A 25815-nucleotide genomic window follows, 5' to 3' on the forward strand; every position below is an offset into this window, starting at 1 on the left:
TGCAAAAGGATGAAACTCCACCACTTGTGTGCTTTCAGTAGAGTCATGCTCCCCTGTGACCATTAGCATCTACATCAGGTCCATTATTATATTGCTGGAGACTTTGGTTACAGCTCAAGAACTCCTGCAACTGGTGAATGCATGCTTTTACTCTCACCTGCAACTGCAGTCGAAAACCAAGAATAAGATTGCCGAGTTGGTGAACTTATTTGCTAATCTGCGTTTCTTATACTACTGATTAATTTTACTGTAAATTTGCAGCATCTGCTTTGCTAGTGAAAGGGTCCCGTGTGAGTTTGTTTATGCAGACAGTGACATCATTAATCTATCTAGACGGCACTAAACCAGACAGGCTAGCAGCAGACCATTATTCATCTGAARGGCTCTCCCTTTATCCACAACTGCAGACTGCTCCACAACAGACAGAAGTGTCTTGATTTTTACTTCTTTAGAGAGAATCAGACATGGATGGTTTCCAAACAATCCTGAAATTCCTTATGAACCAGAAAACTGCTATTGGTTACAGTTTTATGGCTCTGCTGACAGTGGGAGGTGAACGTCTGTTTTCTCTTGTTGCTTTCAGATGTCCCTGCAGCAATGAAAACTTCAGGTATGGTTTGGTATTTCTCTTCGCCCCAGCTTTTGTTTTGCTAGTTATTGGATATTTCTTGAATAGTAAGACATGGAAACTCTTTACGGGCTGCTGGGGGAATCCCAGAAAAATATTCCCAAAAGGAAATATCTGCCATTTCTTTTATGTCTTTGGACGTATCACTTTAAATGTTCTGGTAGCCCCAGTAATGTGGCTCTCTGTGGCTTTGCTCAACGGGACTTTCTACGAATGTGCCATGAGTGGCTTGAAAAATCCTGCCTACTTACATGCAGTTTGTCACAACAAATCTGTCAAGTGCTTTGAAGAGCTACACAAGGTAGCCTGTGGCAAAAGCATCATGTCCTTTCCAGAGAGCGAGGAACTCAAACTAACTCTTCAAGCACAGTCCCAGGTAAGAAAAATAATTTAAGATCATCATATAGTTTGAACTACTGCTTTGACAGATCTGTGAGAGAGCCTAATGTCAGATGCTAAAGTAACACCACTGCTTTCAGTTAAAGTTTTGGCATAATGCAGCTCTGCAAAACACAATCTATAAATCTTTTAGCTCCATCTGAGCTGTGAAATAGCCCTGGGGAGTCCCACTGAAGTCAGGATCATTGCGACTACCAAAACCTAAAGCTTTCTTCCTTAATGAATGGAAATAAATCTAATGAGAAAAAAGTACTGTATTGTTTGAGGAAGCTGAATTAAGAAATGACACCCCATTAAAGGAGTCTGTTCTATTTTTAAAGTCTGTATCAAACAAATTTATATTATCTTGGATACTAGAATGAAATCTTAGGTCACTAACAGTGGGAAAATACTAGAAAATCAGATTTGTGTCATACTGCTTGTATAACTTGTTTATGTTGGCATTCCTCTCATCCCACGTCATGAACTTGCTGATTTCACTACTTCATGAAATATTTTCCTCCTGCCTGGAGAAAAGAAGAACTGCTAAGCTAAAACTATCAGAGCTTGCAAAGCTGAGACCATATTACCTTTTCCTATATTGTTGTGTTACAGTTTTATTCATTGTCTTGTAATGTAAGAAAATTCAGAGACAAAAATATCAAAACAAGGGGGAAAAGGAAAAGAAAATGCTACAGAAATGATGGAAAGATGATTGTCAGGAAACAGCTGTGGAGCCAGCAAGTTTTGGTCAGACTATTGCATCCATCCGGAACTGTTTCCAGCCCAGGAGCCAGTTTTGTTTTCAGGTTCCCATGCAAATAGCACAATGCTGCAAAGGCTGGAATGCAGACAAATTTAACTGAGTGTTTTCAAAAGCAAATAATGGATAGTTCTTAAGTCTTTAAGTTGTATGTATAGGAAACAGTGAAAGACAAATGACTCAGTTGATAGCATGAGAATAGATAGATCCATTCTCCAAGCTGAAAGAAAGTGAAAAGGTGTTAAAAAGGACAGTATCTCACATATCCATAAATATCAGCACAAAAGTGCGTGGAAAATAAAGAATGTGAAGCTATTCTTCCATACCAGTCCTAAGCATGATTGTTCATCAGGTCTCTCTGTTTCACAGATCTCCCTGAGGAAACTCTCTGCATTTCCCTCAGCTAAAAACAGACTTTTATTGCTTGTTGTTGTTGTTGTTGTTTTGTAAATCAGAGGAGTTCACACGAGGCAGGTTCCAGCTCTCCATATTGCCACCATTAAAACAGTGCATGAGAAATCAGTTCCAACTCATACAGGACTCTAAAATCTAAAAGATTTGTTCCATACTGGTGTAGCTAGGCCAGTGCCACTAAGCATGAAAAAACTGCGTTCACATCTCTGCTCTCCTTACAGGAAAACATCCCACAATAGGAATTCCAATCTCATTTTTCCACAACCTGAGCCATTGCTCTAATCACGAAAGTAGCTTTTTCCTTTAAAATGTTCCTAACAAAAGTTTTGTGAAACTCTGAAGTTGCTACAAAATAGTTGAGAGATGCAGAAAAAGTGTATCTCGGGATAAAGAAACCACTCTCTGAAACCACTGCAACTGTTCTTAATCAGTGTTTAAATGAATTGGGCTCTATTGCAATGACAACTTTTCAATACACACATTATTTCTTCTTTCTTTTGCCCTCTCCTCCCTGCATGCTCACGGGACCGGACAAGAAGAAGATTTTTATATGGTTTTGACATAACATTTATTTTCTACCACAAAAGGCTGATTCATCAAAGTCAAAAAAAAAATTAACAAGAATAGCTTAGAATTCAGTGAATCACCTGGGAAACAAATGAGGGGAAGCTTTTTTAGTTTAAAACTATCATTTATATTCTTATTAGCTAATTAATGCTAAAACAGTTTCTTTTTTTTATATTAAAAAATATCTGAAAGCAACACATCTCAAAATCATCACAGTTTAAAATATAGATTGACCTGGATCAAAAGTTATTTACCTTTTTATGGTTTTCTGGTTTGTCATGATTCTTAATTTTGTGTTTTAATCCTAATTCTTGATGGTTAATATTATTTAATGCTTTCAAGAAACTGAAAACATTTTCCATCCAGTAATTGTGACAGCTTATTCTCTTATCTACACACTTTTCCCTTTCTGTAACAATTAAGTGAGGAATTCAAATGCACTATATATCAGATCATTATATTTTTGCAATAAATTCTTATCAATTATCCCCTCTAAATTATTGAGACACTACTCCTGCTCTCAGGTCCACTTTGTTTTCTGTATAACACTGCTCAATGATTATATTATTTGATGGATCATTTAGACTTTTTTGTAGATTTTTCTTGTGAGAAATTATACACAGCTTGTAGATTTGAGATCATCTGTTCAGTTCCTGCATCTGCCATTGATTTTGTACTGGTCAAGTCTCTCCAGCTTTTGTCATCCAAGTTCCCTTTGTTATAAAACAGGGTCATTTAAAACTGAGGCCGTCTGTATCTTTGTGTGCGCACAGCTTTTAATATAAGCCAACTTCTCCTGAGAGTCTTACTTTACACTATAAAAAACAATTGGCTTTCCCTTTCCTTGGAAAAAGGTATCAAAATGAGCAATATTGAGAAGTCTTGATCCTGACTTCTTCTGTTTCCTCTTTGGTCCAGATGTGGAAGACCCATTAATACTTATGCATTAAGTATTATGCACCTGCAGTAGGGCTCCAAGAAGAGCAGTGGGCCCTCTGTACAAAGAGCGATCGCTCTGTTGGACGGTCTTGATTTAAGTGGCGTTTTCACTGGGGCCTGTTTCTTTTGTTTTCCCAGATTTTGGGCTGGTGTGTAATAGTTATCACCACTCTTCTGTCTCTACTAACTACGTGCTGTGCCAGCTGCCAGTCGAAGGTCAGCCACCTCCAGCTGAAGTTCTGGAGGACGTACATGAAGAAAGAGAAGGAGCAACTGGAGCAGATTTTCCAGCTGTACGCCACCAAGCTGAGCGAACGAAACCTGAAGAGCTTTTTTGAGAACATGGAACCAGAAGCTGTTCCCCTGCCAGCTTTTCAGGCATGGGAAGATGCTTCCCAGCTCTACTCTTTCAATAGCAGTGAACAACATTATAGCACAATTCATAGGCTAGTTGAGCAAGGCCAGAAGGAGATCAGTGAGGAAAGAGAGACAGTGATGGACTTTGTAGACAGAAGAGAAATACCGTAGATGACATTGATTTTCAGCCTTTTTATAATATCTTGCTAATGTAGCTTATTTCTAGATGTTTTATTCTCTCCGGTTCACAATGACCTTTCTTCTTGTTCACTTTCAACTCCAGTTACATGCTTGCTCCAAAAAGATGGAATGAAGTTATTTCTCTGCAACAGTGAGAATGGTCTAGTCCTCAACGTCACCAAAAGCTCATGCTCTGTGAGCACTGGCTCTGGATCAAGAACTGATCCAAACAGGACAGCACTGACAGAAAAAAGGACTGAACAATGACTTCTGAGAGACGGATTTAAAACTTCCTATGTAAAACATATAGCATGCCTGTCCTAGGTAAATCAAGAGACTATCATAAAGTAACACCATTTAAAAATGCATGTATATAATAGTAGAAGAGATGTGTGGCTTTTTGACAGTCCACAGAAAGTAAAGGTTTTGCTTTTAGGTCATTTCTCAGAGCACAGCATCAATCTGAGGTACTGCGGTCACTCAAGGTAACTGTGTGCCTTCAGTCTCCTGTTGCACCTATAACGCCATGGATGGTCACATCGATCAGTCCTGGCCTTCTAGTCCCTGACATGTTCACATGGGACAGTTACCTCAATTGACAGTGAGGTGCCAGGTAATTTCTTTGAGTGGGCAAATCTTATGGTCTTATAGGGTATAAAGAACTTGAGATTCCCAAATGGTTTAACATTTCTGTGTTTCTGTAAAAAAAACAACATTTTAAAACATAATCAGAGTAGCTGTTAATGCTTTGTTGCAATAATGAAAATGTATCACTGATATTTTGCCTCCACAGACTAGTTGGTATTAGCTTCTCCCACTGAAAACCTGGGAATAAGTATAAAGCTCTCACTTTTGGTGGATTTTGGACACTGGGTGCAGCCTGTAGAACTGAGAATACTGTTTGTACTGGGCTTGCAGCCAACATAAGACAGAGAGGCTGGAAGGAAATTCCACATTTTAAGACGACAAAGAAAATATTTTTGCAGAAGGCTGATTTTATTTTTCTTAATATCTTTGGAAAGTTAGAATGTGTCTGGGCAAGAGGAATTAGCAGGCAAGGCAGGTAAGATGACTGCAGAATCAGAATTTCTGATAAATACATTTTTATCCCTGAGCTTTATGTATTACCTCATGCGCTTGGAATTCACGATGTGGCTCTCACATGGGGTGTCCAAAATCTTTGTAAACATTGTATAAATGGGGAACAAAGTTTCTGCCAAGCTTCTTTCCCAGGGGTGACTGGCAGGCTTTTATGCAGCATTTTACCTCCAGTCTCCCCAAGTCTGCAAAGAATCATTTTTTTGCACAGCTCAAATCAGACCCTTATCAACAAACTTATGTAATCTATGCAGCTGTTCTGTTTTCATGGCTCATACTCACTGTGCTCAGTGGAAGGAAAAAACTGTCTCCATTTGCAGTCCATTACTTCTTTTTTTTAATAAAATACAAGAACTAATTCCATTATCTGCTCAGAATTTTCTCTGTGTGTTTTGAAGAACATGTGGTCTTTAAGCAGATGTTATATTAATGTATTTTACACCAGCTGCCCCACTTTGCAGCACACTTAAAATATGTTATCTTTTTATGTCCAAATTTACCTGCTGCAGCTGAAAGCACAGAGGCAACACTGTCAAAATGAAAGTCACAACAGCAGGCATGTCTGACACTAATAAGTCAGACCTGCAGGCGGTCACATAATCAGACAATTTCACTTTGCTAAATATTCATGATAGCAAATGGCTAGAGCACTTGGGAAGCTCTGCTTACACAATGGATTATGTAATCTATCGGAAGGATGCTGTGCGGAAAAGTCCTTCCAGTCTCACGCAGAAAACTATTCACAACCCAATCTTTATCAGTGTAGCAACTTCCTGTTCATTTGACTTCTTCTGTTTACATATTTTCTCCTGACATTCATACAGTCAGTTTTTACCTGCCAGAATGTCTATTAAAAGAATAAATTGCAATACCTGAATTAATCCCTATTACAGGGGAAAGTATCTATCAGTAGCTTCCCAGATGGATCTGCTGTCTGCAGGGCTGGGTAGGTGGTAGTGCCACCACATAGTGCCTCACTTGCTTACTATCTCAGGGCTGCTAAAAGAAAAGCCACAGCTACTGCTCTGCAGCCCAGCGACTACATATGCATTTTTCTCCAGAGGCGCCTCTCCTGCTACAACAACCATCTAAACTCCAGGATAAATATCCGTTCCCCCTTGTCTGCTTTTCTCCTTCTTCTTGACAGATGCCCCAACACCTAGTGCCCAGCTCCATCTCACCTCCTTGGCAGGGAAGAGGAAACACAACACCTAACAGGATCTTCCTCTCCCCACTGCCGGGGCTGCTCTCCACTTCCCAGAGTTGCCTGCCCCCTTCCTTCCACACTGATAGCACGAAAAAACAAAGGAATAGCAGCAGACACAAAAGGCAGGACACCCAGCATGCTAAGGGTCTGATTAGAGAAGGCAGGAAGCAAGTGGGTTGATATAGGCATGAGGACAGGGAAGATTGAGTCTTGTCTCCACTGTGCTGCAAGGCTGGGACCCAGAGGCAAAAGCATTTGTGAGGGAGGAGGGCAGAGGGATCAGACCTCAGGCTTTTGGCAGCCTCTTCTGTCCCAGGAGAAAGCTCCATGCTGTGCACCTGAGCAGTCAGAAACTCTGAAACAGGAGTGTTTGGCAGCCTGGCCTTCTCCGTCATTGTGGAAGGGCAATACCTCCTCTCCTCACCCTTATCCCAAGTCACTCTTAGAGGCTGGCAGAAGCTGCTGGGCACATAGACAGGTCCTCCAGCCCAGACCAGCACTGTGCCCACAGGCCCCGTGGCACAATGCAGAGCCCGTGTTTCTGCCCGGCAGGCTGCAGGCATGGCCCTCCTTCTGCACCCCTTCTCCCCTCCCGTCTGGTTCCTACCTTGAAGGGCGGCTGCTAAACATTATGTGCAGCAACATCTGCCTGGCAGGAGCCTMAGTCCCTCAACCGGCCCTCCTTCCCAGGGCCTTGTTATTCTAGCTGGGTTTTCTTTCCAAAATGCTTGTGATTTAATACAATTGTCATGAGGCTCCAGGAAAACTTTTATAAAAACAGACAAAATAAACCCCAGTTTGACCCTACATTTTCAACTAGAATCAGATTTTGGCAAGTTTGACTCTGTCCTTCAAGCAGCTATCACTAAAGCTGGTTTATATCAATGTTGCCCCTGAACTGAAGTTCACCTGCTACCGTGGAAGCTCAGAAAGAAGTAGGGTTTATTGTTGACACTACCTGAAACAAAGTGAGAGAAAAAAAAAAGACCAGCAGAATTAATGTTTTCTCTTGGAAAATTTAGATTTTGCATTAACTCTGATATCCACTAAAAATATAAATGCATAAATAAACTGGAAACTTCTGCTCAATTCTATTATGTTTCTGCCCTCAGTTTACTCTTCTCCTCAAATAGAACCCAATTTTCTCATTTAAATACTCTTCTTCTACTGTACATCCACTGCTCTGTCAAACTCCAAGTCTTTGTTACGAGAGCAATAACTAGTTAAACATGCTAACTGCCCCTCATATGCTTTCAATTGAGTTTCAGCTGTGCGTTCCATTACAACTCTTTCCAAATTCTATTGTTAAAATTTCCGGTGTATAAAGCGAACTTGCATGGAAACTATGCAAAACCAGTGGCTCATTTGTAGTGTCTTGGAGGACCAAATTAAGACAAAATTGCAAAGCAGTAAAGTGAAAATTGAAAAAGAAAAGCCTCAGAGGAATAAGTAACTTAAGCAATTATATAAGTAAGTAATTTAATGAATAGATAAGAAATGAACTTTTTTTTAACTCAAAACTCTTTAAAACTGCCATACACAACTTCTCTGAGGGCAAAACAAAGGTCTTTTGGTCTTTCGTTGTGTCTGCAAAAGAGGGAGAAGTAAAATGAACAAACAGTTTTGAAAAGTGCATCCATAAATCTGTCTCATTTCTAACTGTATGAAATGGAAAAAAAAAAAAAAGAGAGAATACCTATTTAGACGCTTTTACAGGCATACCTTCAAAATGACACCCATATGAAGCAAAAAAGCATTACTATATTTCTTTCAAAAATTATGACTGCAACTCTACAGGAATACATCTTGCTTAATGTCAAACAAGAAATCCATGCACAGTTAGGAATTAAAAATGTACCACTTGCGCTTTGTCAGGCCTCACCCAGCAGACCATCCTTCTTAGGTAGCAAAACTAAAATTCATTAACATTTTGATGGTGCTCAAATACAGTCTAGAACTACTGAAATAGTTAGGAAGCCACTAACTAATCAGTCCTTGTATATACTACCAGGGACTTTTCCTTTTCTTCTGCTTTCCAAAGGACTGCAGGATCACAGCTACATTTACAGGATGTTTGATTTTAACTACTTTAACTGCTTAACTGCTTTAATTACTTTAACCTTTTAACTGGTTTTACGCTATACATTCACCCTTTAACAGATTTGTACCTAAGAAAAGTTAAGTATTTAAACACTTTCTGCTTGCTGATAACCCTACTAATAAGCAGTTAAACAGTTCATCTAAAAAGTTGTGTAATTTTGAACCAACAGCTTTAACAGTATATTTGCAGTTACTTGCTGGGTCATTTTAGGTATGGGGTTTTTTTGGTATCTGTCTCTGAAAAATGTGCTTGAAGACTAATTCAAAACTGTTTTGTCAAAGAAATTTATAAGTGCTTTGCATAGCATATTTTGCCCCAAAAAGGTTATACTCCTACTACAGAATTCCTCTGAGTTTGCTAAAAATAGTCTATTCAGGAGACTGCATGCTTTAAAGTTTGTTCCAATCTTTCCAAGTAATATTATTTCTCTGAACAAGTGTCTTTTTGAAGTATAAGGGAAACAGTGCCTTCTTCCTTGCTCCCATGGTTAATTTCTCACTGTATTTTGTTGCTGAATCTTCTGTACTGAAGAATGACAGTCCAGCTGTACTACAGAACTGGTAAATAAGAAAACTCTGAGGATGCCGTTCAAGACCCAGCAAACTAGATATAGGGCTTATATACAAAAATCCAGAGAAAACAAAGAACATATACTGCCTGGAAAAGATGAATATAAAATGAACAAAAATGTGATTTTGGTGCCTGGTATCATTTTTAAATGAGACAGTCTATTTTAGTACAGTGATTGAAATGCTGCTTGTCTTATGTTTTCCATTCAGCTGCTCTCAGAATCTCAAATGGATCCTCTGCCCTGTCTCAGCTTCCTTAGGAGCCTTGTTACACATCACCCTGATCCTGAGATATGTCACTCAGATTCAGAGGCCAATTTGAGATGCTTCATTTTAGGAATAATATAGTTTTCACTTTTTCATGAGCTAATGGGTTCTGATTGGCAGTTGGTAATGTCACCTTGGCAGATTGTGGTATATGTGTGTGTTTTGCTCTTGTGCACGTGCAAGTGATTCACCTTACAGTCCTATCAGCAATAGAGAAAGGACCTCTTTTCACCTGCTATGACAGCCATCAGTTCCTCTATGACAAGCATTTTTGAATGATAATATAACTTCTGTTCTTCCATTTCACTCAGATGTAACTTAGGAATTTCTGATATGGTTACTGCAAGCAGAGTCACACATCACCTGGAAACATCTGTGTGCACTTTGTACTAGGATACTCCTGTGCTACTAGTATATACCACTACCTTAGTACATCAATCCAGCGTTTCCCAGTTCTGTAGTTAGTGGTTAAACATAATGTTCACATTTAGTTGCTGCTGCTGCTGGTAATTCTAAGCAATCAAAAAGCATGCCAGGCATACTTTTGTCTCCCCAAAGGAGCAAATGGAAATGAATCTCTGTTCAATTAATTAAGGAAGAATTGATGCCCAGATCTCCACTTACAGCAAATGACCACTTAGCAAGCTGTTCTTTCTCCTAAAAGTATGGTTAGTTTTTGTCATCAGGAAAGGCCAGACATAGCTGACAACACTTACCAGCTGAAGATCATTAAGGATAAAAGGGATCATTCGCAGTGATCTGACTGGGTATCAGAAAGTGTGAGCTAACTGAATAGCTCTGAAGTACCACCTCCCTCACAGTGGAGCAGCAGTCTAAAGGGACCAGACACCCTGTGGACTTCTGTAGCAGCTTCCCTGGAGGTCTGCTTTGCCCCAGGGGCAAAATATATCTTTAAAAGCCTCTATATTGCTACTGAGCTTCCTCCCAGATCTTTATTGTCCAACACTAGTGCAAAAGATTGTTCAGTAAAAGGGAATTTTCCATCAAAGGCAGGGGAAAAGTACTCACATTGATTTTATCATTTTGATTTGTGGGTAGAGAGGATAATTTTGCTCTTTCTTTTCTTACAATTCCTCTCTTCTTCCATGGAGTCTTGCTTCCGCACAAAATCCTGCAGCTTCTTCCTAACATTACCATTTTTAAGGTTAAATGCTGGAGAGAGTTCAGAGGGCAGGAATAAGAATGTCAAAATCTAAGACTGTAATAGACAGTTAAGGCTTATGTTTCTAGGAGAGAAAAATCAAGGGAACATATGATTTGAAGTCTGTCAAAAGTGGATCATTTTTTGTTGTTTGCCACATCCTCTGGCAGGAGTAGAAGAAAACAACTTAATCTGCAGCACACAAAAAGAAACTTTCTTACTCTTCTAAAGGTAAAACACCTAACAGGCTACTAGGAAAGACTGAATTCTCCTCCATAGAAGAATTTTAAGATCAAGTTAGCAACTGACATTAAGATCAGGTTAAATCAGGGTTTAACAGCCTCTCATAGGTTGTATCCCACTTTGAGTTTTTTGTCCTTAACTATTATGTAAAACTAACACCCATGTGAACAAAGTCTGTGGTTCTGGTGACCATTTCTGACAAACTTACCATTGTGGGTTTAACAAGACCATATGCAAAATTCTTGACTCACTAAATATCACATTTTTTGTGCCCTGTTGAATGTTTTCCTTTCCAGCCTGGTATTTACCCATTATGCCACGGAGGCAGAAACTGATGTCTCCTCTCTATAGCCATACCTCTGTGTGCTGCTAGTTGATGTAAAGTTATAGATAAGAAAAAAGGCCATATTTAACACAGTGGAAGCATGTGTGTGATTGTGGAGAATAGTCATTTTTGATAGACAATTACGATATAGCAGAAGATGTAGATAACAGTTTTGGAGCAAACTGATAAAAGAAAGAGGGAAAAGCTGAGACCACTGAAGGTGACCAACCTCTAAAGAATATAAATCTCACTTACCTGTGCAATCATTTCTGCGGTTTCAGAATAACTCCGGCATTTTTTCACAGCTGAACGAGCTAAAAAATCTTCAATCAGCCTTATGCCAATGTCATACCCCCTAAAGGAAAAACAAAGAAAGTTAACATTCAGAATGGGGTATTTCTTCCCACATGCTGTCTCCCTAATCTTTCTCTTGCACTTTCTCAGCAAAACAGCTGCATGTTCCTGAATAAATGGTTTTGAGGACATTAGATTTTGCTGGACTTGATTCTTATTTCTACCACTTTTGCAGTACAGGTGGCCTGCTCTTCATGTAGTCATATAAGAAATTGTACTCCTTTAATTTCTTCCTACTTAGCAAACATGATATGAATGTTGATTATATATACTTTATCTATAAATACATATATCTGTATAGAGATATATAAATATTAGATATTTTATATATAACATATATGTATACAATACATAAATAATATATAAATGAAGGCTGATTCATACTGTTTTATCATTAAAAAATAGCATAGGATTTTCTCCAATCCTATGTGAACCCCAGAGTTCATCTCATGCTGTTTCTAACAAGGTGGATAAAAGCAACTGCCCCTTCAAGTCACAGCATTCATCTCTGGGGTTGGCAGGGAGTTTATCTAATCTTCGACATCCTCGTTGCAGAGTTCTAGCGTCAGGCAAATCCATAGGAAATGGACTCACAGCTGGTCCCTTTCACTTTACCCTCTTTTTTTTTTTTTTTTTTTTTTTTTGGCTCTTCCTCCACATTTCTCTCTTTGCCTTCTTTCTCTCTAACTTGTTCTCTCCCTTCACCTACTAATTTCGGAAGGAATCCAAAGGTTGCTAGTTAATATAGTTTGCATTTTGCATTTAAAACAATATAATTTCTGAGAAATGAAAGGGCAATAAAAAAGATGAAAGTTAATGAAATTTTTCATAAAACAAATATTCATTGCTCACTCTCATACATTAACATAGGTCAGTAAATACATAATGTATAAAATAGAAATGCTTATATTATGGTAAGCATTTTTTTGAAAAAGGAAAAGTTTATGAGATTGACACAAATGTAATGAAAGAATCTGAACCAATTCAGAAATGTTTTTATGGAATTTTTCATTTTCATTTAAGTGGATATTCTTAATCTCTGACTGATTGTCAGAGGTCTTACATCCTCCATAAAGCAGGCTGCAGTCAATGGAAAGTTTCTTGCTGATTTTGTTTCATGTCTGATGACAAGAAGCCAAAAAGTGATCTGATGTCTAATGTGATGACGTTAAAAAGTGTTTCTAGCAGAGTGAGGTTCAAAATAAGAGTATGTAATGCACCAGAAAACTATGAAATATTTATTTATTGCCTAAGTATTAATATCAATAATGTTGGTAAATATGTCATCAGCAGTTAGCAAGGTATGTGTTATTGATGTACCAGACAGTATTTAGATCCTTTTTAATTTTTATGCCTCAGATCCGCAAAGCCAAATGAATAATAGACTGACAAGCAGCTATCTGGCAAGTGCACAGCAAAAAACAAACAAACAAACAAAAAAACCCCTTCTAACTACAGATTATATATGTATATATAAATATAGAGAGAGCTCAGAATACTGTTCCCATCTGTCACAGGACTGATCTACAGAGTCAGTTCCCCAAGCTGGGCTGTCTTCATCTTCCCAGAAGTAAGGCTGAAGTCATAGTACTCTAATAAAACTTATTATTTCACCACATCTTCCTCTTTATCAAGAGAAAAACAAGCAGAAAAACATTAAAGTGTTACAGAAACTGCTATAATAATAACAATATGAGGCACAAAATATGTCTCCACACCTCCCCAAACTGCCTTTTCTTAATTTCTGACATAGCATCAGAAAAAAACCCATACTTTTTTTGAAATGTATCATTTTTATCAGAGCTGAATGAGGGATTAATATCAAATAACTACCTGAGGGATGTTACCAATTTTCAGTTCGTGAATAAATCACTTTTTTTCCCCAAATCAATGATTTTTTTTTTCTCACTTCCATTAATAGGTATTGAAATTTAGCTTATTTGCAAGCTTTCAGTCTAATAGTGAAGAGTCTACTCTGTTCAGTGTGATTGTTGTACATCACTTGGTATGTCTGCTTTTCCTGAAAGTATGAGCTCTTCTAATGATGATCTCAGTGTATCCTCTCGCTAACCAGTTCAAAATTAACTTCTGCCTGATTTTGTATGATATTATTATTTTTATAGTGATAAAAAGGAACCTCAGTCAGAATCACGTGATCCTATACACGTAGCATCTTTCCTTTCCAAAGAGATTACCTGTATAAAAATCAGTTCTTAACCGATCATTCCTGCTATTTCACTCTCTGCTGTATGCTATTTTTAAAGCTGAGGGGCCAGGCTGCTCCTAATGCAGGGGGAAAGAGAGCCACCGCCATAGGACAATGCAGAGTACCCAAGTCAGACACCTGAATTACACCCTCAGGGAAGGCTATTGACTACCAAATGGGGCTGCCCTTTGACTTAGTCACCTAAACCAAACCCCTAAAATCTGGTATTGTGACCACCAGTTAGCTGTCCAAGTCGCAAAAACACTGCATAGCTAGATGAGGGGAAGCACTGGCAAGGAAGGCCACAAGGAGAGCGGACACACAACTGCATGTTAGCTAGAAAACATCTGTGAGAAATAAAAAGTTTGAATAGCTTTAAATACTATGGAGGTGAAGAAATAGAAGAGGAAAGTTAATACGGAAACTGAAAAAGGACATATTTAAATAGGAGATGGAATTTAGAATTTTATATTATTAATTAGCTTAACAAAGGATTAACAAGGAACAAGTGTCAGCTATCAGAACAATCCCCACACTCTTCTTAGGAGAATTGAAAAGTTAATTGTTGATTTTCTTTATTCATAAATAAATGTTACTCCTGTTGACAGAATATTGAATCTTATTCTCATACTTTGTGCAGTCCTAAATAAAGTGTTGGAACTCAAAAAATAACAGACATAAAGCTGAAAGGGAATATGCAGTTGGACAAACAGTATTACGGGAGAAGTTGAATATTTTAATGCTAAGTAAATGTAGTACTTACATTCTATCTAAACAGGTGTTGACATCTTCATCTTTTTCATAGTCTTTACACAGCTGGGCTACCAAAGCACCATATGTGAGCACAAAAAGTTCTCTGCTCTGCCAGATAAAGGTGGAAATTGAGAATGAAACAAAGTAGGATCAAACTCTTATCACACTTCTAAGCTGCTACTATATTAAAAACAAACAAAAATACCCTTTACATTGATAAGAAATTTTTGTCCACAGACTTGTAACCACTGAAATCTTCAGTTCACATCTGACAGAACCTAATTTCATCATCACTTGAGTCTCTGAGCAGAGATTTTGCTTGTATGCAATATCATTTGCTGTGATACAACTACTTTAATCAGACAAATTCTTGAGTCCTATAACAGCACATATGAATGCTGGATTGATAAACGCCATTAAATGACATTCAAGATTAATGGCAAGCATTTAGCTGTGGGAAGAATAATTGAGGCAATGAGCTATTAGTCCTTTTATAAGTTGAACAACAATGTACACAAAGAAACTCCAGCTGCTTCAAAAAGATATATTAGATTTGATTCAAATCATTAGCTGTTTCCCCCCCAAAATACAAAGTAGTTACAAAAAATATTAGTTCAGGACAGTAAAAAATTACTATCATTCAGCACAAGTGTGAAGAATAACACAACCAGCAAAGCAGAAAAGAATCAATCCCATTAACATTTCTGTTTCTTTACAAATCTTTACAAACGTGTCACTATCTATACTAACTGTCTAAATGCCTGGACAGTCTCATGACATTATTTCCACTACATCTAAGTAAGCAAAAGTAGGTCCTATTGCTAGTGAAGCCTGCTTTTAAAATGTCATTTCCTGTCAAACAACAGAAGGTAAATGCTTATACATCCTGACATGAGTTGATTACCTAGATTTGGAGATACCAGTTTCTCTTAGAGGATTTATCTACATTAGGAAATGTGGTCACAATTAGCTAACATCATAATTAACATAACCTCAACCCATCCTTAGTGTAGATTCATTTTTTCTCCTTTCATTTAGCAAACACRTCCACCTTTTCCAGTGTAGGCTCAGGCTCAGATTTATGAGCCTGAGTCTTTGCTGACTCAGATTTATGGCTATCACCTGCTTGTGGAGTATGCCTGCAGGCAGGTACAGGTAGTAGGGTCACGTTGACTGATCACTTAGCCTAAGTGATTAAACAGATGGTGTCACCAAAATCATCTGAGTTTGTTTCCAACATGTTGTTGGACCTTGCTAACAGCTGAAGTTAACTAGAGAGCATTTATATCAACTGCTCCATCATTGGATTGCTGAGGGTGGGACTGCCAGGAAATGGTGATGAGTAGTTAGAGGAGAGCTCCTCCCCTACTGCCAATGGTGCTGGGCACAGGCTCACACAGGGAGCAATAATTTTGACTGATGTGACTGAGACGATCTGAGGAATGCAGAGAACTGCCCAGGCCTATATGAATGTTTAGGATCTTATGCAATATAACAAATACCATGCTTTAGGGGGTATATTAGAAGAACAAGATGATTTTTCTCTATGGGAATGATTCTGGTGTGTGTATATATATATGTATGTATATATTTAAGGAAAATATTTACTTCTGAAACTCTTAGCTACAAAACTATAACACAGAGATTTGCTGCATACCATGTGATGTGCAGAGGCAGAGGATGAAATGGTAGGTAAATGCCAGTCCTACAATATAAAAAGAAGTACAGGAGAAAAATGACATGGGTTCATGCAATTCTTTGTGTTGTCTTTCAATGAATAGTCAAAAGAAGGAAACACAATGTGATGCTATGAAATGTAAATGCAATTTAAAGAGAAATGTAAAACACATTGGCAGGAATGAGTTTCACAGCCCAGCCCACTGCAACACTGGCCTATGATTTGGATTCCTTAGTGCTGCCACCCCAAAATGATCATAATCACTGGATTTTGAATTGGAATTGGAAGCAGAATGAAATATTGTGGTTTTGTCTTACTTTGGCTTTAGGTTTTCCATGTGCACATCACATTTCAATTATTATTCAGATAGAAAGTTACCTCTTCTAACACTTGCCCCCTGAAAGCTAGACATATGGGTCCAGCACGGTCATCTAAGACAGTGTCTATCAACAAAGAAGAAAGGAAGTGGCTGCAGAGGGTAATCGAGCCTATTGGACTGGCATCTGGTTTATGTGCCTCCTTGCAATGTCTTTCTCCTTTACTTGTAGTGAGAGAATAAGCAATCAAAAGCAGACTCCTAAAATTAAAGTGGCTAATATTAAATGGAACAAATCCCATACTTGGTCTGATTAACTAAACAAGACTGGCTAAAGCTCATTTAAGTGCTTTTTTAACCATTCTTAAAAGATACTGTTTGAGTTGGTTAATGCAGAAGTTGTGGCTGGTACGGCTGCGCTACATAAGCGCGACTGAGGGGACAGGTAAGGATCACAGCTGCCTGCCCAGGGAGCAGAGTTGCACAGTGCCCTGCAGCATTGAGAGCAATGGAAGAAGTCAAAGTCTCTGCACAGATCCTGTCACAAGCACTAGTCTGGGATCCTTAGCTGTGCACCAAGCTGGAGGAAAGTTTTCTTCTCTTCTGCTCCAGGACAGGATCCTGCTTTATCATCTCCACAGCACTGCAGAATTGACTGTATTTAATAGGAGCAGCAGGTGGCCCTTAAGGGAGGGAGTATTTTGGCTCTTATTAAACTTCTTAGACACAAATTCAAGAAAATGCTACTGGCCTGTGGTGGGTAGATTGGAGGTCCTTTTCAGTTTATAACCTATGGAAAAAATAATAGTAAACACCAATGACAGCAATAGAACAAATCATGTGGAGAAGGAAAGAAAGGCTTGGTAGAAAGACCTCCTCCTGTTCCCACTGCATCAAGGGTTTGGAGTTTAAGAAATGCTCCCCTTTCAACAGGACACTGTTAAAAACGTTAATGAGTTTAAGACCATTTCCTAAACTCTCCTTGGTGATAACTCCTATTTACAGTAATATTGCACTTCGCCAGATTTTAGTTAGCAAGATTTTGATGCAGTAAATGGATTTCACACAGGTTCTGTGTTGTTCCTGTCTCAACAAAAATATGATGTTGTAATAAGACAAATGCCTTAGAGAAACCTAAGCATACTATATCAATGTAATTATATTTATCAGCCACACTTGCAATCCAATAAAAAAAAAATTTATTTGACAAAATCTTTTTCCCATAAACTCATGCAGATTGACATAAATTATATTATACTTCTTTTTTTTTTTTTTTGAGCAGACACCTTTGTCATCCATCCCATTTCCCCTTTTCAGATATTGGCACAATATTAATTGACTTAAAGCCTTTTGGAAATTCTCCACTGCCCCAGCTGCTATCAAAAATCCCCATTAACCATCCAGAGAGCTCTAAGTCTTTCAATGAGGTTCTAAGTTCCTGAAGACTGGGTGGAACTGAGCCATCCAAATACAAGAGAGCTATCTCTGTCATTTAAGGACTATGTAGCCACAGAAGCACATAAACTTTCCTGGTATTTTTATATTTGACCCTAAAGCTCTCTAGGCACTTAAGACCTCAGCTTCTGAGTATGCCCAGACTACCTCAGTCTTAGAAACCTTGTGCCTTTGTCTTTCCTAAGCCTGTTCAGATTCTGAGAACTAGGGATAAAGCAAAAAAAAAAAATGCACATAAGTGCTCAATAAGTGAGTGTGCCAAAAAAAACAGTCACTTTTTTTCCTTATCATTCTTCAACATTATTTATGCTCTGCTCCGTACTAGCAACTTCCTCTCTCTTCAGTTTGTTATACATACATATGTGTCATAACTACACTTTTAGATGGAACCATTTTCTCTTCAAGGCACAGTACTATTGTTTTGTTTTGTTTTTAAACCAGTATGGCCTTATTTCTATATTGTGTCAATTTGGCTTTTTGGACTTACAGTAAAATAATCCTAAACAGTTGGCAATTTTCATTCTTAGATAAAGATTCTGAGGAAACTTAGTATTAGCAATGTGTAACTTCATGAACCCTGAGTTCTCCATAGGAACGAAAATTTTCCATTACACAATCTCCTTTAGCACATAGATCTTCTGTGTGATTGCCTGGTCTACAGCAGAAACAAATGTACCTCACCTTATGCAGTATCGGCTATAATTAATTCATAAGCTATTTAGAACAATGAGCTGAGGACAAATGCTAAGTATAATCTAAGGTCTGGCCACGCAATGAGTTCTTGCAAAGACGGAGCACTGAGTTCCTAACATAATCACTGGCCTCTGCATGGATACAAAGACTGACCTGTAGAGGGCGCACATCAAGTCTTGCATTGAAACATTTTTATACGTGTATATATTTAGTTATTTTACTTGCTTGTGTCATTGAGGGAGACTTTATATTTATATCAAACTGACTTTGTTATCCAGACCTTTGCATAAGAGACCAGGCTAGACAAACTGTGTTTGTTGATGAGAAAACCCTTAGTTTTAGAAATAAATAACTAATGTCCTAAGCTATTGTGACATGTAGTTCTCACTGAAAGAAACTGTGAAGTGCAAAGGAATGGCATCACATCCAAATGAGGTGACTCACTTCATGTTTCAAACCAGAATAAATCATCCACCTTTCTGGAAAAAGATGTTCAGTTTTAAGATTAAAATGTCACAGGTTCCAGGACAAAAGGTTAAAGGTCAAATGTTCTTTGAATAGGATTTTACTATCTGAATTTGTCATACTTTAGATACCACAGCTAGAGAACAAGAAGGAGAATAACTGGTAACCTTAATGGTACAAAATAAACTTTTTTATGATCATGCAGTTTAAGAAGTGCTGTTGGGAAATCCTTGCATGCAGTGTATTTAAAACAACTACTAGAATTTTAGGAGAATATTAACACGAAGTGAAGAAAAATAAGGAAGTTTTGGTCCGCATAACTTCTACTTAATATAATTCTGTGCTATGAGATCAATGGTCAAAGCTAACATCCAAAGACAACAGTTAAAGTTTACCATTGTTTCTCCAAGAATCAGATTTTGGCCAGATTTTAAAAGCCAGATATTACAATCCTCTGAAAGTGCACTGTGCTACATTAGGAGGATGAAGAAGGACCTCTGCTCATGCAACACAAACCTCAAAACAAGATGTGGTCTGCTATCTAGGAGGCACACAGTGAGTACCAGGTACACTGCAGCCCCAGCTGAACCATCTATTCCTGTAACTTCTCACGTCCTAGAGATGTGGCTGGCACAGCTTCATTTCCCCAAATCAGGAGCAGAGTTTTGGCCTCAGGATTCATGCTGAGGGGAGGACTACCTAAAAAATCATTTCATATCATCATCAAGGTAGCTGGAGAGATATCAAGGTTCCTAGAGCAAATCTTAGTATTACTGCTCAGAATCAAACAGACTCCAGCTCCTATGGACAGTCTTTTTTTATGCCACAGCTTTAAAGCTGGCAGCTTGTTGGCAGCTCATAAAAGGGTCTCACTGCACTCATAAATGCTGCCCTCATTCTCATACTGGCAAACTCATCCCCAGAATTTCTTACTGAAGTCTGGTTCTTTTCTATACTTTCAAGCTATTCTGAAATCATGACTGTACAAAACACATTAATTCAATAACAGCTGATTCTAACTCCATGCACAATTTTAGTTGCAGGTTATTAAAAAGTCTTACTATTTTGTGATTGTCTTGCTTTCTTCCTGATGGTTGTGACATGTTGCTTGCGTAACGCCTGAAGTACTTGATTGTCCGTTTATATCTTTTCTTCCTCAAGCAGCATGTTCTTCTCTCAGTTACCGTACTTCCTCCTTCCCTTCTCTAAAGTTTTCTCCTTTCTACCCTTCTGCCTTTGCAGGAGATGCGTTTGCTGCATTCTGTAATGCTGCTGATGCTCCTCCTATTCTCTACGTGCACTAAGCCCTTTGGGAGGAATTTGATTGGCAGCAGATTTGCCTCTGAACATAACAGAAATTACTGCTCCATCCATAAGAACGGATTTTAATCAAATACACAGCAAACAGACACGGGAAGTCAAATCAGGCAGCCTCAAGAGATTTGCAAGTCTTATGCTTTAAGAGACAACAAATATACTTTATTGTATCAGGTTTGGGCTTCTGGAGAGTTAACAAAAGCTCCCTCGCTGAAGAATAAAAACACAATTACACTGAAGAAAAAAAACACAATTACACTGAAGAAAAAAAACACAATTACAAGATATTGATGCACCAGGTAATCAAAAAAATATATCAATTTCAAATTTAAGGAGCTGCCAGCTGTGATAGATTTAGGCTGGTGAGTGGAAGCTGCCTAGGTGGGAGCAGCACGGGTCACAAGGCACTGCTATCAGCATGTTTCTGGGAGTGCAAAGCTGGCAGGAAGATCTAGATTGTTCAGATTCCCAAAGGAATAAACTGTGTTCCTGCTACCACTGCCAGCTTTTGCAAATGGCACCTCCATCGCTGATGTCTCTAATAGATCTTACATCATTGTTAACATGATATAACCCCTGCTTGTAAACATTGCTGCTACAGGCACCCAGGAAAGTTCAGATTACTTTTTCCAACTTCGTTTAACATAAAATTTGGCCTATTCTGTTAGTTTAGATTTGGCACAAATTTAGATCATGGTTACTAGTAAATTTAGAAATGAATCAGGTAGCTGTCATTCCCTATAGGACTATCTCCACATACATTCCTATTTCATCCTCTGAGGAGAGGAAGTAGAAGAACATGGCCCCATCTGAATGCCATGCTGTTATTAGATTTGAATTCATTATTACATTTAGTGTTAGGGTAAAATTGCAGCTATATCCTACTCCATACATACAGAAAACAGTAGATGTCCTTAATCTGGAATAAGGCGGATTAATTTACTTACAAAAAACGGTAGTTTATGACACAAGACAACAACAAAAATAGGAGAAATATAAGGATTTTTGGCTCCTGCTGTGCAAAACAGGCATCCTAACAGCTTTCATTTTACATAGAATGACCTGGCATTGACGACCATACATGATAAGTTCTGCCATCTTTTTCTAGGCACTTTTCTGGCCCTTTAAAATCTGACTCCCTTCCATAAGTGAAACTACTGTAGGCACATGCCATATCTAAATTTAAATAAATTATACAAGTCAGGCATTAAAATTCTCTAGATAGTTACTCGCATTTCTAAATTGAGTCTGAGATGAATTTGTTTCTTTGATTGTCTACAACTAGCCACAAGCACCAAATGTCTCTTATTGCAGGAGACCTTCCATACTCTGGAAGAAAGTGTACTGCATTATGTTTTAAAAAACAGCTCTAAAAGATTATCATTAGCATAATTTATCTGCAGTGAAACCATCACAAAATACTTAAGGCTATCCATAAATGAGTACCATTTTATTTATTCAGTTCTGAATATACAGATGAATGACTTCAATCTGCATTATTATTACAATCATGAAGGAACACTGTGGACCAGAAGGTAAAATATGTTGCAAGAACACACCAGTTTTGTTTGGAAAATACATATGTGTATATGTATATATGTGTGTGTATATATATGTGTGTGTGCGTGTGTGTGTGTGTCTGTGTGTGTAAATTCACATATATAATGTGTTACATTTGATATTATGTATTATGTCTTTGAAAGGTTTGCATATGCTAGAGAAAATGAAACAGCAATAGTGTGTCCAAATAAACTGGGAATTAAATGGCTCCAGTGAGGGAAACAAGTCAACAGTGGATTGGATTCACTTCTTAAGGAACAGAAGGAAATCACCTTCATAATTTTAACTGTTGTCTGACTCGCAGCCCCAGGAAAGGGGTAGTGGTTGGCACAGACTTTGCAACCTTTCTGAACTTTAATGTGGATTTCTCAGAGTAAATCTAAGGTAATTTGAATAGTGCACCGTAAGGAAGCTCTCATTGCACTGCTCCTTCCTTTCTGACACGCTTGTCAGGATTTTAGCCTTCAGCCCCAAGAACTGTTGGTCTGGCACACTGCTTGAGCATTAGACTAGAGCAGCTCTTTCCCTTCCCATAGAACTGAAAATAAATACAAGCAAAACATCTCTTTAGTTAAAAAGCGTGCAAAAAAAATGTGCAACAGCACCCTGTCTCTTATAGGAGACTGGCTATTATGGGAATGCTGAAACCTGAAGAGCTAAGGATATGATCACTTCAGTATCCCACTTTCTAAGGATTCTCACAAACATGAATATTCCAGAGCACAGTGCAATATAAAGGCCACTAGTGCATTTAGTGCCAAATACATTAAAAGGTATTTGAGCTAAAATAAGAATACAGCATTTGCCACAAAAAGGTGAGTGTCCAGATCAGTAAAATACAGGATTGGGCTTGTGTTTCTTCTGTCTCCAGCCCGATAGATCTTGAGTTAAATATTTTATGTATAGAAAATTAAATTCTTTTGAACTGTAAGAACRTAAGTGATAGGTGTTTGAAGCTACTCATGAAGAAAAGCTACTTGAACATGGGTCTCCCACATCTCAAATGACTGCTCTTAGCCATTAGAGCTCAGTGTGGCTGCCTTTTTGGCTGTGTTTCAAAATAAAGCTGTGCTGTTGCTTTCAAGAGAGTATTTTTGGATTAGGTGCCTCTTTCTGCTGTAATTCACTGAAAGCATCTAAAATCTTATATAAATCCTTCCTATAAATTACAGCTGAATTCTGAAGTAAAAGATGTAAGTTAAAAAAATCATTAACAGGTTCCTATTTTTCCCTTAAAATGAAGCTTATTGATGACATTCTCATCACTGTTTGTCCTGATTTAGGGGGTAGGAATTGCTCCCTTAACTGGGCCAAAGTGAATGACCTGACAGTCTGGAAGCCGACCTACGACCAAGCAGAAGGCAGGACGTTGGCACTGCTCCCCTGAGCTCCCCCAGGAAATATATTGTGCAGCTAATTTCACAGCACACCCAGTGTGCACAGTCAGGCTTGACATCCTCCAAAATATAACTGAAAATGCATCTAGAAGAGGCACAGCACATCTGCCTTTTGAAGGCCAGATTAGTGATGAAAGTACTTGTGCAGGACATGTGAGACCAAGGTTCAGCCTTCTCTAAATTTTACCCAGAGCAATCTTCAGATGAAAAGTAGAGGAATACTACTCCCTTCCCATCTTCCTTTTCCTGCCCACTAGATACCAAAATCCTAACCATTTTCTGATCCAATAAAAATCAAATTTCTCTCTATGCAGGGAACTAAGTGCAGCTGGTAGAACTAAGGCAGGAGAGCCATAGAATACAGCTTCTTCCCATCAGAGTCACACCACATCTCTAGTAAAAAGTGAGGAAAGAGATGAGTGAGAGAGTTTTCATTAGATCAGATGGAGAAGGGAACTGAAACCAATCTCTGCTTCTTTGCTTTTTAAGCAGCTATGGCAGAAGGGAAACAAAAACTGCATACTTGTGTATGGGAAGACAGGAAGGAGTAATAAGTCTTCCATGTTTTAAAAGAAAATGACAAACCCTTTTCAGTTATTCAGAAAAGGTATTCCTTATTCTCAGGAAGAGTTCCCAGCAGTGAATCCAAGCTGTGGGAGCCCTGCAACTCAGAGTAAAATGACTAGAAAAAACATGGCTAAGGTTTGCCTATGTGTCACTATTTACACTGGAGGTCAGCTATAAGCATCTCATTGGTGAGGTGGCTGACTGCTTAGATTATGGTATTTTGGATTGCATTTAATCCTAACTCTTCCCAGGCATCATATAAAGAGACTAGATATCTACTCAAGACTCTGGGTTCCTCTGCAAAGGCAAGTATTTGAAAGTATTTAAAAGTCTGATGTACCACCCAAGTTCTTAACTGGATCCAGCCCTGTTACTCATTCCATAATAGGATGACCCAGCAGGATTATTTACAGAACAGCATGAAAGCAACGCCAAAAAGTGACAATGCAGCAGTGCAAAGTTGTTCTATTGATTGCATAAATTGCCTCATTCAACAGCCTTAGACCAGCTATCAATATTTCAGTGTTGTACTTCTCTTCAGGTTCACATCTAATGTGTTTCTTGAGTAAACAAATGATGTTTGGGAAAGCCTGCCTCCCCTATAAACGGAACAAGATGTGGGTGCCCAAAGACAGCTCAGCAGCAATCAACTGGGAATTTTAAAGTGAACTGAGGTATAATGGAAGACTCTTATAAAACACATTTTGAAGATAATTCTGTAATAGCCAGATACATTTGACCTACTTAATTAGAAGGAGGTAAATTTTGTCAAAATGTAATGCCACTAATACATTTAAAAAGTTATGGATGGTCTTGTGTTACTGGAAGAAAATGAAGCTTCAAAATGGCAGCACACTGGACTGAAATTTTGTTGTGTGGTCCTACTCTGCTCAAACAAACAAGAAATTACAACAGATTCCAGAAAAACAGTGGCAAAGTGCTGCTGCATATTTCAGCAAATTTTGACATCACTTCCAGTTTTGCATAATGCTGTCACTTAGTTTTGGAGGCTGCACTGATAGATTGTGACTGAGGATGAGACAAGGTGTCCTCCCTAAACAATGCACTGGAGGAACAGGGTATGGCCTAGCAAATAGACAAGGCATGTATAACATGTCATATACGCGTATAACAGCTATGACAGCGTCACTGCTATCTAAGTGGATACCATGAATGCTAAAATTACCTTTTGTTCCCATCATAAGTTACTATAAGCAATCCCTTTTGCAAGGGAAGAGAAGAGGCTGTACAATCAGACACTATTATGTCATATAACCAAGTATACACATGCTGTACAGATGGCTGGGAATGCAAAGACAATTTTCCTCACAGCCCTTCTGGCTTTTTTTTATGTTCTGGGTAAAAATGTTTATATTGCAGTCAGTTAGACTTCTCATAACTTAAACACATAAATATTTGCATATTCAGCAACATATTTAACTGGGGTGTGTGATGTACAGAAGTACTGGATAGCATGACCTCAAACAGCGTGCTTGGAGAAAATCATTTGGAGTGAAATGTTTTAAATTAACCTCTGATAAAGGTTTGATTTGTCAGAGATGCTGAGAGCCCAGATCATACATCTCAATAGTCAGAAAACAGTTCTGAAAATGTTTAACTTAAACATTGCCATCTACCTCTCTGTCCACAGAATGGGATGATACACAAAATCTTAAACATTTGGATTATAAGCATGCTATATAAATGCCAGTTATTATCATGAGTATGTTTAAAGCTGGCTTGACACTATAAAAAGTGAATGGCAGGTTATATTTATCCAAATAATCTTTCCTAAAGAAACAGCATAAAGCAACATTCAACACTGTCAGGAAACCAAACATGTTAGCTTGTCACTG

General features: G+C 38.3%; 2 protein-coding genes across 10 annotated transcripts in view; one reads left to right on the forward strand and one right to left on the reverse strand.

The window, feature by feature from the left end:
* Positions 1 to 25815, reverse strand: part of TRAPPC3L (trafficking protein particle complex 3 like) — a 32829-nt gene that overhangs the window by 2139 nt on the left and 4875 nt on the right. For 4 of the 9 annotated variants that reach the window (XM_026065963.1, XM_026065959.1, XM_026065962.1 and 1 more), the window contains 3 exons: positions 16169 to 16216; positions 14522 to 14619; positions 11454 to 11553 (listed from right to left, as the gene is read on the reverse strand). In XM_026065963.1, coding sequence (XP_025921748.1) covers positions 11454 to 11553; positions 14522 to 14619; positions 16169 to 16171 — 201 coding nt within the window. In that variant the 5' untranslated portion in view covers positions 16172 to 16216. Of the gene's footprint in view, positions 1 to 7993; positions 8119 to 10497; positions 10642 to 11453; positions 11554 to 14521; positions 14620 to 16168; positions 16217 to 17256; positions 17296 to 20179; positions 25809 to 25815 lie in introns of those variants that run through there. The other 5 variants (XM_026065964.1, XM_026065961.1, XM_026065956.1 and 2 more) reach the window with 5 other exon arrangements.
* CALHM5 (calcium homeostasis modulator family member 5) lies at positions 6 to 7929 on the forward strand. Its single transcript, XM_026065967.1, has 2 exons — positions 6 to 1004; positions 3828 to 7929. Exons 1-2 carry the CDS (start codon positions 465 to 467, stop codon positions 4215 to 4217), a joined length of 930 nt encoding a protein of 309 aa, XP_025921752.1. The 5' UTR covers positions 6 to 464; the 3' UTR covers positions 4218 to 7929.

This window comes from Apteryx rowi, unplaced genomic scaffold (assembly GCF_003343035.1).
Source record: "Apteryx rowi isolate R43461 unplaced genomic scaffold, aptRow1 scaffold_235, whole genome shotgun sequence".
NCBI classification, from domain to species: Eukaryota; Metazoa; Chordata; class Aves; order Apterygiformes; family Apterygidae; genus Apteryx; species Apteryx rowi.

What these genes read in the sequence shown, in the direction of transcription:
- CALHM5 (XM_026065967.1), top strand. Translation starts at nt 465, where the DNA reads ATGGATGGTTTCCAAACAATCCTGAAATTCCTTATGAACCAGAAAACT. An exon ending in CTCTTCAAGCACAGTCCCAG is followed by an intron (nt 1,005 to 3,827) that starts GTAAGAAAAATA and finishes TTGTTTTCCCAG; the next exon opens with ATTTTGGGCTGGTGTGTAAT.